Genomic DNA, 17,958 nt, shown 5'->3' on the forward strand with positions numbered 1-17,958 from the left:
GGTAAAGGAGTTGATAGGGTGATTTGTTGGAGAGGGTGTGACTGGGCATTCTGTTAATGAGGTAGTTTGCGGTGGCTAGAGCTTCTACCCAAAAAGAGACAGGGAGATGAGATTGATGTAGAAGAGTAACCACCGTTTCAATGAGATGGCGATGCTTACGCTCAGCCACCCCATTCTGTTCGGGAGTGTATGGACAGGAGGTTTGATGTATAATTCCCAGGGATTGCAGAAACTGGCCAAAGATGTTATTTACATATTCCTTTCCATTGTCACTTCGAAAAAGTTTAACATGAGAATTGAATTGTGTTTTGACCATTTTTCAAGTGACAAAGGTGTTGCATGCCTGTGATTTGTGTTTTAGTAGGTACAACCAAGTGTATTTTATAAAATCATCCACAAAACAAATATAATAGCGAAAACCAGCAAATGAAGGAACAGTAGTAGGACCCCATAGGTCACAATGAATAAGTTGAAAAGGTGCAGTTGTACGCCTCTCAGATAAAGTAAAAGGTAATTTATGAGATTTAGCAATTGAACAGGAGTCACAATTGTTTACATGAATGGAAGAAAAACCTAATTGAGACATTAAAGAATTTATTATTTGAGTAGACGGGTGATCCAGACGACTGTGCCACAACAGACTGTGGCCATCAGCCGAAAGAGCCACAGGAACGCTTTCTGAAACTAGGTGGGCAGACGAACTTGTGCCAGGAAGAACGTACAGACCATGCTCACAGGGGCTCTGAAAAATCACCCTCTTGGTAGTATTGTCTAGGATCTGAAAATCATTAGAGGTGAACAAGAGTGAGCAATTATTGTCTTTTGTGAATTGGTGAACTGAAAGGAGATTGGTTTTAATAGAAGGGAAGTGGGTAAGGTTACCTAGGTGAAAGATAGCGGTGGGGTTTTAATGGTACACGTGCCAGTGTGAGAAATATTAACGGACTCACCGTTGCCAACAGTAATACCATTGGAGCCATGATATGGATTTGGAGCGTTAAGCTTGGATAGATCAGAAGTAACGTGCATATTGGCCCCAGTATACAACAGCCATTCAGAGGAAGGGTCGGCTTGAGATGCATAATTGGCACGATTATCACTATTTCGGCTCTCCTCATACCGAAACAAGCAACGAACAGCGGTGTGTCCTGTTTTCTAACAGATTTGAAAAGTTGGACGATCCCGCTCGTAAGTGCCTTGCCCGCCACTGGAAGATGACTGCCCGCCGCTGCCGAAGGAGTGTAGATTGTTGTTGCTGCCGTGCTGCTGACCGTCGTACGGCGGATGACTGCCCTGCCGACCGCCGCGCCCGCGGCCTCTGCTGTTTCTGTCGTAGCCGCCGCGGATCCCCTGTAGGCCGCCACCACGCCCCCCGCGATAGTTCTGGCTTGCAGTGAGGGCGGTGGCCGGCTCCATAACAGCGGCTTCTCGGAGAAGAAGTTTGCTCTCCAAATTCACGTTGATTTCTTCACTTTTTAGCCACGAGGAGAGAGTAGTCAGGTCAACGGGCATTGAACTGATGCGAACCGCATGTTTAATGAAGGAGTAAGCTGATGGGAGCCCCCGAACAATGCACATGACGAGATCTTTTTCGGGAATAATTTCGTTCACGGTGTCGAGGGCTGTGATGATGGTGGAGACCTCGTCTAAATACTCCGCCATAGTTTTCGTGCCTTTGGTAATTGTGTGGAGACTATCACGTAATTGAAAAATATGAGAGTGGGAAATTGATGCATAGCGTGTTGCGAGGGCCGTCCACAGGGCTGAAGTAGTTGTGTAGGATCGGACGTGTTTCTGAACCGTGGGAGAGATGACCGCAATCAAACATGATCGGATCTGGCCATCCACGGCTTTCCAGGCGGCATGGGCTGGATCTGTTATTTCTAATTTGTTCGTGGCGGTGATGACTGCCGGCGGCGGTTCTGTGCTTCCATCGACGTATTTGAGAAGGTAATTGGCCTCAAGTGCTGTAAAAACGGTAATTTTCCATGTAGGGTAATTTATGTCTGATAATTTTTCGGGAATCAAGGCATGAAGATGCCTGAGAAGGAGTTTAACGCCAGAAGGAAGTGAATTGAGAGGATCCACCTCGGTTGTCATGGCTGCCGCCGCCCAAGAGAAGAGAGGGAACGATCGGTGCTCTAAAGAGAGAAAAAAACCTAGAGAAAAGAAGATCTAGGTTTTCTGGCTCTTGATACCATGAAGGAATATTGATTGTATTGAAGTATTAACCTAATAAGGGAATACATTGGAGATATATATATGAGATATAGGAAGGAGTACTAATCCTAATAGGACTAGGATTAAGGAGTACTAATCCTAATAGGACTAGGATTAGTACACAGTAAATACTAATATTATTTAATATTATTTATTTAATACTATTTGTTATTAACTATCAGTAGATGAATGTGTTATGTAATTGATCTTAACTGATATTTACGCTCTCTAACATTGGATATTCATAAATTATTCATAAACTAGCATAAGTTAAATAAGTAGACACTTACGTAGATGTTGCATATGACATGAATTGACATGCAGGACGTGCCATGTGTGTTACAGACTAATATTGTTATGTAATATGCCTGACTATTTTCCCCTGCAGGCAACACTATATTTTTAACTTATTATAGGTGTACATAATATCCATTTGTAACTTTGCAACTTTCTTACATGACTTTTTAGCTATGCTTCTTGTTGGTCTCTTATTGTTTCCGTTTCAGCCATTGCTCAATCTTACCAAAATGTTAGTTTGGGTTCATCACTCAGTACAAGTGATATTACTAGCTTTTGGTCATCTCCATCTCATGATTTCGCTTTCGGCTTCCAGGAATTTGGAAATGAATCAAGGTACTTACTAGCCATATGGTTCAACAAAAATACAGACAGAACCATAGTTTGGTAAGCTAATAGGAATAATCTTGCCTTAGATGGATCGAAAGTTCCGCTCTCCGCGGATGGAAGACTAGTCCTCACTAATCCAAATGGTCAAGATATGTGAGCTCGTGGCATGGCGAATGCTCAATTGGCCTATGGAGCCATGCTTGATAGCGGGAACTTTGTGCTAGCAACTAGTAGTTCAGACACTCGATGGCAGAGTTTTGATGAGCCCATTGATACAATTTTGCCTGGTCAAGTACTTAGTTAAGGAAGCAACCTTGTTTCAAGTTTCTCTGACACAAATGTATCGAGAGGGAGGTTTGAGTTCATACTTCAAACTGATGGGAATTTGTCAGTTGAGGCAAGAAATGCTGCATGTTGGTCTACTATGTCAGTTGGCGGTGGTTATCAGGTGATCTTCAATCAATCAGGCTTTATTTTTCTTCAAGCAAAGATGGAACTTTGATAAATTCGATATCATCTTCTAATGTGGAAACTCAAGAAGACAATCAATGTATCATCGGGCGATTCTTGAATATGATGGAGTTTTTAGGCACTATGTGTTGGATTTTTAAAAAAAAGATGTGAATGGAAAATGAAGAGTTGCGACTTTTATGAAGAGTTGTGACTTTTATGAAATGTTGCGACTTTGATGAAAAGTCGTGACTTTTATGAAAAGTTGCATTTTTTATGAAAAGTTGTGACTTTTATGGAAAGTTGTGACTTTTATGAAAGGTGACGACCTTTCTGAAAGATTGTGACTTTTCCAAAGGTTTGTGACCTTTCTGGTAAGGCACAATAAGAACCTTTTCGCACTATCCTCTATTTTCTATAAATTGAGGGATTTCCTCTCATTTTAAAAAGAATTTATGGACTTCTTCTTCAACTACTAAATATAGTATTCTAAGTGTACTTTACTGCCGTTGAGTGGTTCACTGACACCGAAGATTTTGGTATCTATACTCTGGTGATTGAGATCATTTTACCCTGGGAGGTCATATTCCAAATTAAACCTCGGATACTAGAGGGGAATAATTTCCTTAAGGGGACACTGTGAATTCAGTGGACTTGATCTTTTTCCTATTAAAAATTTCCAGATTCTGGTACGTGTTTTACAAATTTTAGATTTGTGAATTAATTTCAGTTCTTCTATTCTTCTGTTCTTCACTAGTTCATTAAACTTGGTAACTTCGTATTTATGCAAAGTTTGTTGGAATCAGTAAGATTCATTAGACACATATTAAGAACAATTCTTCTTTAAGAAAAATATTTCGTATTTTTTTTAAAAAAAAATATGTTTCTGATTCTAGTTTCGCTACTAGTTTTAATTTTCTAGTTGTGAAAATGTTCTTAAACTTTGTTTTCTTACAAAGATATTCAAAGTTTTGTTCTACGTATGTTTGGAATACAAGATGAACAACAATCTTAAGGAAATTATTATACTGTTAGTATTTTTGTATTCTACTGATTGAGAGAATGTGATTATGGAAGTAGAAGATAAATGCATTACTTCTCCATAATTCGTTGCTTTGTTTAGCAAGGTCGAAGTGACAATGTAACAAATTTTTTTTTATGGTATTCTGTTTAAAGATTACCAGGTAACCTTCTTATTAAATTATCTAAGGAGGAAAATAGTTTCTAAGAGTTATCATCTTTGGTTTTTAATTTTTTTTTTTATAATGTGTATCTTTGGAAAAAGATCTGCAAACCGTATGTTGTGGTATAAATTTTACTTTGCAGATATTGTTGCTTTTAAAATTCTTTAGTTTGCAAAAATGAGAGATACATATTTTTGTTTGATAAAAAGTATGTCAAATTATTATAGTTCGAAGACTATTTGATAAGAAAAACATTTCTATGTGAAAGAATATGTGTTATTCTGTTTGGAGAAAAAAAACTTTTGTAGTTTTTTACTCCATGAGAAATGTTTGTATCTGATTTTTGTAGACTAAAAACTTTTGTGGTTTTATACTCTGGATAAATTGGACTCTGCAATTGGTTTGAAGAATATGAAAACTTCACATAATAAATCAGTGTTGTACTTTTGATTTTCTATAAACTTCAATCTAACATAGAAATAAATTGTACAAATTTATTTTGTCCTTATTGTTAATATTTAAAATACTAAGTGGCATGTCTATTTATGATAGAGAGAAAAAAACCAATGACTTAGAATTTGTGATTTTGGATTTCTATGGAATGAAGATTTGACATTGTGTAAACATTGCCAAAGAGAATTGCAACACTATAATTCTTTCGTAGAATAATGTTTTCCAACATTAAAATATGTGGAAAAACTATTTTCAAATACTTGAAAAATATTTTTGAGATCACATTTGAAATGTGGGGGTTATTTGCTTATGATTAGACTTGGTGTCTAATTTAACTTTGGAGCAAAAGATATGAAATTTAATGATACTTTTGTATTATGTTATACCCACAAAATTCTTGGAGTATATTTGATATTGTGGTTGTTGAGTTTCTCTATTACTAGTATATAGTGTGACTAGTATGAAACATCCAAATTATATATATACTTGTTCAAAATAATTGTGTTCTTTTATGAAAAAAAATCACTTAAAATGTTGTGATTTTTCATGAAAAGATATGTCTATTATAATAAAAGTATTTGCATAAACATAAATATTGGTGAATAGTCATTTGTTATGTTTTTTGTAAAAATAACAGTTGGACTATATTGTCTTTATTGAACCCAATGAAACTTTGTTCATAGGTAGTTCTTTAACAATCACATTGAAAGTTATGGAAAATGCCCTTCTGAAAAGGATATTTGACAATCTAAATAATGTTTATATCACACAAAATTGTAAGAAATAGGAACAAAATATTAGTGAGGAAAAAGCTACCTCGCGAAGAGCTTTTCAAACTCAATATTTTTATTTGTTCTTACTTGCTTGAGTCAATGTTTGTGACATGAACACTTGGGGCATGTCAATTACAAAACCTTGTAAGAAAAGGAAGTTTTGCCTAACTTTGAGTGCAATAAATAAAAATGTCAGGTTTTTGTGGAATCTAAGTATGTTGAGCATTCTTATAAATCTGTTGAAAGGAATTTTATCCCTTAGAATTGATTTACACTAACATTTTTGATATGAAGTTAACACCATCTCATGGTGGGAAAAAGTATTTGTTACTTTTATTGAGAATTGCATTAGAAATGACTATGTCTATTTGCTAAATGGTAAGGATGAAGCAATAGAAATGTCTAGACAATGTAATATCGAAGTTGAAAATCAGTGTGAAAAATTATATAAGAAGTGATAAGAATAGAGAGTATAAATCTCATTGTGCAGAAGTATGTTTGGAAAGTGAAATATCAAACTACTGCCATATTCACCTCAATCTAATGTAAAAACCGAACGTTGAAAGAAATTATGGATGCATAATTTATAAGTTCGGTTTTACACAAAACTTGTGTGGAGGAACTATCCTTACTGCAAAAGGGATCAATAAAAAAAATTGTCCTTTTAGAAAGAAAGCGATTTTGTTTGATCAGAATATGATCTTTTCCATATGAAAAATGGAAAGAAAGGAAATACAACTTGAAATACTTCAAAGTGTGGGGGTATCTAGTCAAAGTTCAAGATCCTATTCCTAAAAGAATTAAAATAGGACCTATGACTGTGGACTGTAAAATTAGACTTGAGTAGTCTAGAGAAGGGTCTAAAAATCCTAGAAATGAAAAGGATAATGTACTTAATAAAAAGATTCAGAGGCTTAGTAAAATGTTAAAGGACATTTACTTCCTTCGAATATGATTTTGTAACATTTTTTGTGTCTTCCGTAGACTCATCCTTTGGAAAGATGGTGTCAATAAACAATATTGAAAGTTAATTTATCTTCTTCAAGAAAATAAACCTTTGGGTTCAAAATGAATCTTTAGAAGGAAAAATAACAGTTGATGGAACTGTTGAAAAATATAAAGCAAGACTTTGTGTCAAAGGTTTTAGAAAAAAAAAGAAGATTTGATCTTGTTGATATATATACTCGTTAGTAATTAGAATTACATCCATTCGGATGCAAAAATTATTACTGTGGTATATGACCTCCAAATTCATCAAATGAATGTGAAAAGAACTTTCTTAAATGTAGAATTGGAGGAAGAAATTTATATGGAACAACCCGAGGATTTTGTGGTACCTGGTAAATAAAAGAAAGTATGTGAACTTGTTAAGTCACATTATGGTAGCACCAAAACAATGACATAATTCAATAAAATCATGTCGGCAAATGGATTGAAGAATGATGGAAGTGACAAATGTGTTCACATTAAAATCATAAGGTCATTGTTTGTTTGTATATTGATGATATGTTGATCATCAATAGAGACAATAATGACATAAATGCTACTAAATGTATGCTATTGGAGTTGCTAATGCGATCTTAGATATAAGAATTCGTAGAACTCCATAATGTTTAGCATTTTCATGGTCTCATTGCATTGAAAAGGTACTTAACTAGTTCAAATATTTGAATGTCAATATTGTCAAGTGTCCAATAAATGTGAGCTTTGTATTTCAAAAGAGTGAAAACAAAAGTGACTCACAATTGGATTGTTCTAGAGTTTTGGGAAGCATGATGTATATCATATAATGTGTGCGATCAGATCTAGCATTTGTTATTTTAAACTGAGTCGGTTCACAAGTGATCCCAAATAAATTCATTAGATGACAATAAATAGAGTTGTGGAGTATTTAAAATAATACTTAAAATTATGTCTTGCATTATAACAATATCCAACAATATTGAAAGATATAGTGATGCAAATTGAATCATCGGAAGAATGAAGTAAAATTCACGAGTGGATATGTATTTACTATTGGTAGAGGAGCAGTCTCTTAGAAATATTTCAAAAGAGACATGTATGGCTAGCTCTACAATGATCTTTGAGCTAGGTGCTCTAGATAAGGTCGGTAAATAAGTTAAAAGACTCCGGAATTTCTTGATAGATATTCTATTTTGGCCCAGACCATTGGCATTAGTATGCATACACTTTCACAGTCAAGATGCAATAGGTAGGGCATGGAGCATGACGTATAACAGAAAGTCTCGTCATATACGACATAGACATGATACTGTTAGAAAACTACTCTCTAGTGAAATTATCATAATTGACTATGTAAACTCAAAGGATAATGTGTCGGATCCACTTACAAAAATGCCTAACTAGAGAGAAAGTTAAAAGATCATCTAACGGAATGAATTTACGGCTTAGGACAAGTCATCATGGCGGTAACTCTATCTAGCAGACTGGAGATCCTAAGAGCTAGATTCAAGGAGAAAAACAAAGTTGTGAATGACGGTTCGGCATTGTCAATAAACTCAATCCATTCTCATGATGAAGACATTGCTCAGGGACATGGATACAACATTAAGGCTTGTTAATTAGTTAATAAAGCTTAATGGTTTTAATGATTTGCTAAGTTTGGAAGAGTTGACCAAATAGTGTATCTACGCGATAACACGGTTAGAAATCACCTATGTGAGTGTGAAGTGTAAGCCGCTTCAAAGAAGATGATTGTCAAAAGCCCATCTCTCTATACACTCATGAAACCAGGAGGTGTTCAGGCTAAAACGAACACAACCGTAAGAACCATAGATGGTAAAGGGTTAATTGTGTGACATATGGTTGTCTAGGTATACACCAAAGTTCGACGGTTCAAAGATATCGCATCTACCGATTGACCGAGTATATCCGACATATGTTCACTACGGAAAGTCCAAGGGGAAACCTACTTATCCAGATGCAATTAATTCTTGCTTGTAAAGTACACATACTTGTTCGTTTCTTTGTCTTCGAGTCATTCCCCATTCATGCGGGGATTGTTGGATTTTAAAAAAAAAGATGTGAATGGAAAATGAAGAGTTGCGACTTTTATGAAGAGTTGTGACTTTTATGAAATGTTGCGACTTTGATGAAAAGTCGTGACTTTTATGAAAAGTTGCATTTTTTATGAAAAGTTGTGACTTTTATGGAAAGTTGTGACTTTTATGAAAGGTGACGACCTTTCTGAAAGATTGTGACTTTTCCAAAGGTTTGTGACCTTTCCGGTAAGGCATAATAAGAACCTTTTCGCACTATCCTCTGTTTTCTATAAATTGAGGGATTTCCTCTCATTTTAAAAAGAATTTATGGACTTCTTATTCAACTACTAAATATAGTATTCTAAGTGTACTTTACTGCCGTTGAGTGGTTCGCTGACACCGGAGTTTTTGGTATCTATACTCTGGTGATTGAGATCATTTTACCTTGGGAGGTCATATTCCAAATCAAACCTCGGATACTAGAGGGGAATAATTTCCTTAAGGGGACACTGTGAATTCAGTGGACTTGATCTTTTTCCTATTAAAAATTTCCAGATTCTGGTACGTGTTTTACAAATTTTAGATTTGTGAATTAATTTCAGTTCTTCTATTCTTCTGTTCTTCACTGGTTCATTAAACTTGCTAACTTCGTGTTGCTGCAAAGTTTGTTGGAATCAGTAAGATTCATTAGACACATATTAACAACAATTCTTCTTTAAGAAAAATATTTCGTATTTTTTTTAAAAAAAAAAATATGTTTCTGATTCTAGTTTCGCTACTAGTTTTAATTTTCTAGTTGTGAAAATGTTCTTAAACTTTGTTTTCTTACAAAGATGTTCAAAGTTTTGTTCTACGTATGTTTGGAATACAAGATGAACAACACTATGTCCATCCGAAATCTTCTGGTAGGGAACCGATGGCATGGTCTAGTTTGTCTATCAGGCAAGGTTTAGGAGGGGGTGCCTGTGGTTTCAACAGCTTATGCTCAGTAGGAACTGATCAGAGGCCAAGATGTGATTGTCCACTTGGGTATATCTTGGATGATCCGAATGATAAATTAGGCAGCTGCGGACAAAATTTTCCCGAGCAAAACTGTAACCTTGAAGCGCGAGAAGTTGAGTCTTTCACATTCCACGAAATGTTGGATACTGACTGGCCTGACTCTGATTATGAGTCTCCCCGGGATGTTTCAGAGGATTGCTGCAGAGAGAATTGTTTGAGTGATTGCTTTTGTGCTGTTGCCATTTACAGTGATGACAATGTTTGTTGGAAGAAAAGGTATCCTCTTTCAAATGGGAGAGTAGGTCCAACGATCGGAGGGAAGACTTTGATAAAAATAAGGAAAGAGAACTCCACAGTGTGGGAATCGCCAAATGTTGAAATACAAATAAAAGAAAAATCAATCTACTCTGATCATTTCTGGTTCTGTGATGTTGGCAAGTTCAGTTTTCATGAATTTAATCTTATTTCTTTCGGCACTTGTGTACCTTTTTATGCTTAAAGGGAAAAAACGAAAGAGAATTGCACCGTATTCAGCTGTTCCGGGAGTGAACTTAAGAAGTTTTAGCTACAAAGAGCTAGAACAAGCTACAAATGGATTCAGGGAAGAGTTAAGAACTGGTACTTACTCAACAGTTTACAAAGCCGTTCATCATAACATGGTAACAGAAGGAGAAGGAGAAGTATTTGAAGCTGAAGTGAATTCAATCAGCACGACTAATCACAAGAACTTAGTCCAACTCCTTGGATTCTGCAACGAAGGCCAACACCGCCTTTTGGTATATGAACACATGAAAACCGGCTCGATAGCACACTTGCTATTCAAAGATTCTAGGCTTAGTTGGTCCAAAAGGGTACAAGTTGCCATCGACACTGCTAAAGGACTTTGCTATTTGCATGAAGAGTACAGTACTCAAATTATACATTGTGACATCAAGCCCCAAAACATGCTTTTGGATGAAAATTTGACAGCAAAAATAGCAGATTTTGGTATGGCCAAGCTACTAAAAGACATCAGACTCAAACAACAACTAGGATACGTGGAACCAAAGGATACGTAGCTCCAGACTGGTTCAGAAGCAGATTTTGGTATGGCCTGTAACTGTGAAGGTTGATGTGTACAGCTTCGGGGTCTTGCTCTTAGAATTGATATGCTGCAGAAAAAATTATGAGCAGGATGTGGCAAATGAGAACGATATGATACTACTAGAATGGGCTTACGATTGCTGTAAAAGAGATAAGTTGCATTACTTGTATGCGCTGATGAAGAGGCATTAGAAGATATCAAGAGATTTGAGAAATTCTTATTGGTTTCTATTTGGTGCATTCAAAAAAATCCAGCATCAAGGCCTAACATGAAGAAAGTAATGTTAATGCTTGAAGAGATAAGTTGCATTTTCTTTTACCTAATAGAGAACACCAATAACCTGCATCTGTATCTCAGTGCAATATGTTTCTTCAAATGTATGAAATATTTCAGCTTCAACCATGAACCTATAGCAGACAATACATTATATCGAATTTAAGAAGTTGTTACGTTCAAACTTTCCTTATTTTAAGAAAAGCTTTTACATTCAAAGAGGTATCTACTCTCCCATTTGACAATGGAAGTTTCTTCTTCCAACAACTATTGCTTCTATAAATAGCAACAGCACAGAAACAATCTTCTAAACAAGCCTTCTTGCATTCCTCTTCAGCAGAAGGATAAATCCTCTCGAAATCTGATAACGGCCAATCAACATCAGTCACCACATCAAAATCATATAAATCTTCAGGATTTCCCTGTCCAAATTCATCACAACTAGGGACAAATTTTGGTTTACAGCTCCCATACTTGTTATTCGGATCGATCAACGAATACCCTTTTGGACACTCACAATATGGTCTGATTTTCACCTATATGACACACATTGTTGAATCCACAAACTCCACTTCCAATATCTTCAACAATTGCTAGACATATGTTATTAGGCAAAGACCAAAGAGTACTCCACTTTTGATCCCCCGTAGACGTACTCTTTGGACGATAATAATGAGTTAAAACACCATCAAAATCAAGACTTAGCCTGTGATAATTTTCTGAAATTGAAGGAACATTAGGAGGTGTCAACACAAGTCTTTGATTGTTCCTTTTCAATATGTAAACTGAACCTAACTCATCGAATATCAATTGATAACCAGAATTGGCTTCATCTCCTGAATCAGAAGTATGACTATTGTAATACTCAGCATCATAATTGAAATTCGTTGGCTTGGATTGAGTAACAAGAACCAAATTCCCATCACTCAACATATGAAGATAAAATCTACCAGGACCAAAGAAAGACTCAGATTTTCGAACAACAAGCTTGTTGTTAATCTCTAGCATTTGAGTAGGCATAAGGGTATCAGTCGGATATCGAAAACTTTCCCATAATACTGAAGAACCAACACCAACAAGAACAAAGTTTCCTGTATCATTCATGACGGCATAAGCAACATTAGAATCAATCCTACCAGTGCTCCACATGATCATTTTCCCTTTAGGATCGCGGAGAATGAGTCCCTTTTGAGGATTTAACTCCGCGACTGAGCCTCGTGGCACAAGGTTACCACCATTTGCATACCAAATTATGTTGGCTTCTTTAATCTTAGCATAATATATGCAAAGTAAGAACTGATTTTGACTTCGAATTTTCTTGAATCCAAATGCAAAATCTCCAGATTGAGAAAGCCATGATGTTGTTTCATCATTTGCTATGAGAGAGCTGCCTAATGGTATAGCAAACTTAGTTTGTGCTAAAATATGCATGGGAAAGATGAGAAGAACAAGCACAAGAGGATATTTTGTGGAGTATGTCATTTTCACATTTCAAAATCTATGGTTTATTAATGTGAAGTTTATCTTTTATGTATAAGACTATAAAAAGACATATTAGATCTTATGTTTATCACGATACTTAATTGATTATTTTAAAAATAAAACAGATTATCTATTGTGTTTATCACGGTGGCAAATAGTCTTAGTCACCAATTATTGCTACTTGGTGAGTGTTTTGAACTTCTTTGACTTTCCGAAGCTTTTTGATGATTGAAAATTTTAAATAAATAGAGTCATCGTAGGAGATGTGGACCAAGCTGGGTGATGGGTCAATTTATAATAAATAATACTCATATGGCTGGTGTGATATTTGTCTCCACATCCATAAAAGAAAAGTTTTACCAATATAATCTTTATTTAATTATTCTTTTTTTAAAAAAATTATCCTATAAATAAATTAAAAAAAGAGCTTAATATTATATCATAACTATTAATTTGTCGGCGCGTCGTGTGGTCATAAATAATAGTTGCATTGAAGTTGTAAACAATTTTTTACCAATATACATACATTAAAAATAATGGAAAATAGGTTTAAAAAAAATATTAGCAATATTTCAATATGAATTTAATTATTTGTCACTATCATATAACCAAAGAACCTTTAGCGAATGAATTATTCACGAAATAATAAATCATTTGTTCTTTAATTAATATTAAAAGGAAAATAAACAAGAAAATAAGAATATATATACAAAAATATTTCATGATAAAGTTTAAAAAGAATCATTTAAGTTGCTCAGATTATACAATTGTGATATATATCTTAAAAGAAAATTCAAAAGTTTGTTAACATATTCAAAAAAAAAAATTACGCTTGAACCGAAAAACAATTACAACTTTTGAACTTGGATTATGAATTTCTTCAATTGATAAGTGAGAAATTACATATCTATGTAAAAATACATAATATGTAAGTTTATGTATAGTATTTTTAAGTTATATAATTTAATATAAAATATCAAAAAATGAATTGTTGGAGCTGAGTACAATAATTATTTTCTACACAATAAATATACGTACCATAAGTGTATATGTTCAATATATTGGGAGACAATAAATGTTTCTGCAAAGTTGTATTCAAAAACAATAATTAATATCATATGCATAAGTCAATGAGTGTAAAAAATATACCAGAATATATAAAAATAGAATGCAATAGAAACAAAAAAAATGAGTCTACTGAATGCAGAGTATCCCATAAGAAAATTATTCCCCTCCAAACCAGAGGTTTAAAGAATTGATCCTCTCGTGATGGAACAATTTTAGTAACCAACTTATTGATACAAAAACAACAGTGTCAGTAAGTTATTCAATAGGAGCAAATCAAACGAATATTTAATTTTACGGAAGTAGAAGAAGAAGATCAGATTTTTTTTCTTTAAATGAGAGAAAATTCCTCTATTTATAAACAAAAAAGGGTAGTGTGAATAATTTTTTGTCGTGCCTTATCAAATTAATTACAACTATTTGAAAAAGTTGTAACCCTTCAGAAAGTTCACAACCTTTCATAAAAGTCGCAACTGTTCATAAAGTCGCAACTTTTGAAAGACGTCGCAACTCTTCATTAAAGTCACAACTCTACATTGAAGTCACAACTATTCATAAAAGTCAAATTTTTTCATGAAAAAATGAAGGCTAATTTTGAAAATAAATAAAATTAAAACGAAATCATTGCTTCTGATTCCGCCACATAAGCGGATCTAGATTTCTCTTTTATATAAATATATAATTTGTGTTTTGATAAATATATGAAAACAGAAAATAAACTTCTTTTCCAATTTGTTTTCTCTCTCTCTTTTTTCATGTCCGTTCTTCCTTCTTTTTTGTTCTCTTATTCGTCTTTTGTCCTACCTTTTGTATTTCTTTTTTGTCTTTTTCATCTTCAGTCTCTTTTTAAAAACTATTTTTCCTTTTTTTTTTTTCAGTTTTCTTTATTTAGTTTTTCAATTACGGATCTAAAGAACTTATCTATTTTACATAGAAATAAGGGTAAAAAAATATCTAAAATATTTAATTTTTTGAACTTAATACCTAAACTATTGAAAGTGATTTTCATATCTAAACTATCAATTATTAGTTTGATAAATACAGTAATGTACTCTCTCTTTTATTTGAAAAAATCTTCATACATGACATTGCACATGCATAAAATTTTAAATTTATTTTTCTTACCCACTTCACCACCTCCTTCCTGTACTATCCCTCCTCCACTCCCCCCCCCCTCCCACAATCCCCAGCCCTTTTATTTTATTTTAAAATTTCTGTTTACATCCCTACTCAGTCAAAATAGGGCAAAATGTCGCGGCAACTCGAAAAGAATTAATTGATTCAATTTTAACAAAGTTTTAAAAATAAACGAGTTTTAAAAAGAGTCGCCACCTAATTTTAGGAAAACTGAGAAACCAATTATTAATCTACGAAACCAAATTGATTCTAGGTAAGGGGTTCAAGTTATTCCGAAGGGAAGGGGTTAGGCAACCTTCGGATTCCACAACTGTGGTTCCCGACTGAATTCGTTTTCATTTTCAAATTGAGGAAGAATATAAAATAATGTACAAATATAATAAACATGCAATATACAAAATAAAACAAAATAATAATCGGCCTAATGTATGCCGAACATTAATATTCACAAGATAATGAAATTAAAAGTATGATTCGAACTACATTCGAATAATTTCAAGGAGAAACACCTTCGGGTACCTATAAAGACACTTAGTAAAAGAGTTAGTACCAAATAAATAAAAATAAAAATAAATAACTCAAATAATAACTTAAAAATAAAAATCCGTCTTATTAACATTGGAGGCCTTGGAAATCGACGTTAATTTCTTCATCGGTCAATTCCAACAACTGAAATTATATATAAACTTAAATTAGATTTTATGTCTTATAATATTGGGGAGGCCTCCAAAACCGACGGAGAGTTTTCTCATTGTCCCCTTTCAACAATTTTGACAAACAATTTATATGAACTTAAACTAAAAATTTCATTCTCTGAAAATGGAAAAGGCCTCTAAACCCAATGGATAGATTTTTTATTGGCCAATTTCAACATATAAAATATATAAACTTGAATTAAAATTCCGTCTTTTTAAAATGAGGAAGCCTCCAAAACCGACGGAGAGTTTTCTCATTGGCCAAGTTCACAATTTTTCAAACACCAAATCACACAAAACTAGCTAAACTTATACGAAATTATGCGCTAACATGCGAACAGTATCCAAATGCTATCAATAAGCTTCTCAAAATTTATGTCATTAGCCCAACCAATTAAAAAATAACAAAGCATAAAAGAACTAATAAAATAGTAATAATAAAAACAACACCACAAAATGGATGAAGAAGAAACATGATGAAATAGGAAATAAAAGAAAATTAACCAACATTAAACATTATACTAATATAAACAAAAATTCTAATCTAACAAACATATTACAATTTTACCAATTAAAATACAAAACTGAGCACTGGAACAAATTTAAGCAATTATCAACACGGAAGCATATAAACCAAAACGACTCTATAGAAATTTTAGAGAAATATATCAACCAAATCTAAACAAAATGAGACAATTAGATTAAAATAAGGAAACAATCATAAAGTAAATATAAAAAGCTAAAATGAACAGACCACAATCTAATAGACAAAATAAAATAATAAGCATTTAAAATTATGAATCACCAATAATGAACTAAAAAATAAAATTAAAAATAGACACATAATAGTATGAAACCAAAAGAAATCCGCCTCAGAACATTAACAGAAATAAAACTGATTTGAATTTGAAACGAGCAAAACGAATCGCCTGAAATGCAGCAAACAACATGGAGAGAAAGACGAACAAGACTAAGTAAAACAACATTTTATTTCTGCTGGATTTGAAAGTGAAAGCTTAAACCTCACCCGCGATTGAAATTTGTCGTGGTGTTTGGGTTGTTGGATTGCTGGTTCGTGTTACTTCGCCTGAGCTTGGAGTTGCTGGTGGAGAGCAATGAGTTTGGAGTAGGGCAACATGTGGGAGCTGTTGGACCTGTAAAAAAACAAAAAAAAAAACGTAAAAGGGAAAGGGGGAGGGGACTGGCGGTGCTGCTTCTTTCGCTTTGCCCTCATGCTTGCTCAAAATTCACCTCCGACTCTCTCTTTATATCTTCTTCCGCCGCCTCCTTCTTTGGTGATACTACAACACCCCTCTATGGAGCCATTTTTGAGGGAGAGTGGTGATATGTGTGATGGCTGGTCGGAGGGAGAAGGATATGGGGTTTGGGGGTTTGTTGGTATTTTATGAAGGAACGATTGGGTGGTGGCTGGACGAGTGAGAAGGGGAGGAAGAAAGAGGAAGGCGGATGGAAGAGGGAAGAAGGAGTGAGAGAAGGGGAAGGGGAGAGGAAGAGGAAGGAGACGACGGGAGATAGAGGGGGAAAGGAGAAGAGGAAGAGGGAGGGTGAGAGGCGGCTGGGGGGTGTTTGGAGGAAGGGGAACAAGCTGCTGGAGAGGGAGAGGAAGGGGAAGGGGCTGATGGACAGGAAGGGACGAAAGGGAGGGGGAAGGGGTGAGAGAAGAGGGAGGAAGACCGGAGAGGAGGCGGAAAAGAGGCGGCTCGGCAGGAAAATGGGAAAAAGGGAGAGGGAAGGGTTTTGTCATTTTTTTCATCATCTCCACAAAATATTATACCAAAAAAATATGGGCCTAAGTTATGGGCTTAGTATTGTGACCCAAAATTCTTGAAATACAATTTCTAATTTTTTTATTTGATTAAATTTTAGACTGTGCTAAATTCACACAAATATTAACAAATGTAACAAATAAATAAATAAAACTACAAAATCACAAATTTTTAAAATGTTAGGCCAAAATTGGGTGTCAACAACTATCCCTTTCATTATGTATAATTGATGAAAGAAAACGTGGATATCGAAAATTGACAAACCAAATTTTGACCGAACACATAACCTTTGTAGAGAAGTGCGGTTGAATATGGTGGAAGTAAATCCCAGACTTGTCTACAAAAGGCTCTATGATGTGTTGCGTCCTTGTTGAAGTAGTTTACACCCGTTTTTTGATTTTTTTTTATTCTTTTTTTTGAAGAAATTCATCATTTCGAATGATCTTGACAAAGACTGAGATAAAACTCGTCCCAGACCTGTCTCCAAAAGGTTCTATGATGTGTTGCATCCTTGTTGAAGTAGTTTGCACCTGTTTTTTTATTTTTTTTTTATTTTTTTTGAAGAAATTCATCCTTTCGAATGCTCTAAACAAAGACTGAGATAAAAATCGTCAGCTTAAAAATACAATTTAAATGGGAGACAGTGTCTTCCACCGTGTCGACACTCAATTTCTCTCCTCGGCATTTAACGTCAGTTAACGTTGAGGAATAAATATTTCCTTTC

At 34.5% G+C, this 17,958-nt stretch overlaps 2 protein-coding genes across 2 annotated transcripts; one reads left to right on the plus strand and one right to left on the minus strand.

The window, feature by feature from the left end:
* The first annotated feature begins 9,625 nt into the window (after nt 1-9,625).
* Nucleotides 9,626-10,769, plus strand: LOC101261648 (G-type lectin S-receptor-like serine/threonine-protein kinase LECRK4). The gene is made up of 2 exons (XM_069293088.1): nt 9,626-10,145; nt 10,213-10,769. Exons 1-2 carry the CDS (start codon nt 9,626-9,628, stop codon nt 10,767-10,769), a joined length of 1,077 nt encoding a protein of 358 aa, XP_069149189.1.
* Nucleotides 10,770-11,161: 392 nt separating this feature from the next.
* On the minus strand, nt 11,162-17,517 carry LOC101261355 (G-type lectin S-receptor-like serine/threonine-protein kinase LECRK2). The gene is made up of 3 exons (XM_026029945.2): nt 16,475-17,517; nt 13,589-13,631; nt 11,162-12,459 (listed from the first exon to the last, which is right to left on the minus strand). The coding sequence occupies exon 3, from the start codon at nt 12,221-12,223 to the stop codon at nt 11,582-11,584; it is 642 nt and encodes a 213-aa protein (XP_025885730.1). The 5' UTR covers nt 12,224-12,459; nt 13,589-13,631; nt 16,475-17,517; the 3' UTR covers nt 11,162-11,581.
* Nucleotides 17,518-17,958: the final 441 nt, after the last annotated feature.

This window comes from Solanum lycopersicum, chromosome 1 (assembly GCF_036512215.1).
Source record: "Solanum lycopersicum chromosome 1, SLM_r2.1".
NCBI lineage: Eukaryota > Viridiplantae > Streptophyta > Magnoliopsida > Solanales > Solanaceae > Solanum > Solanum lycopersicum.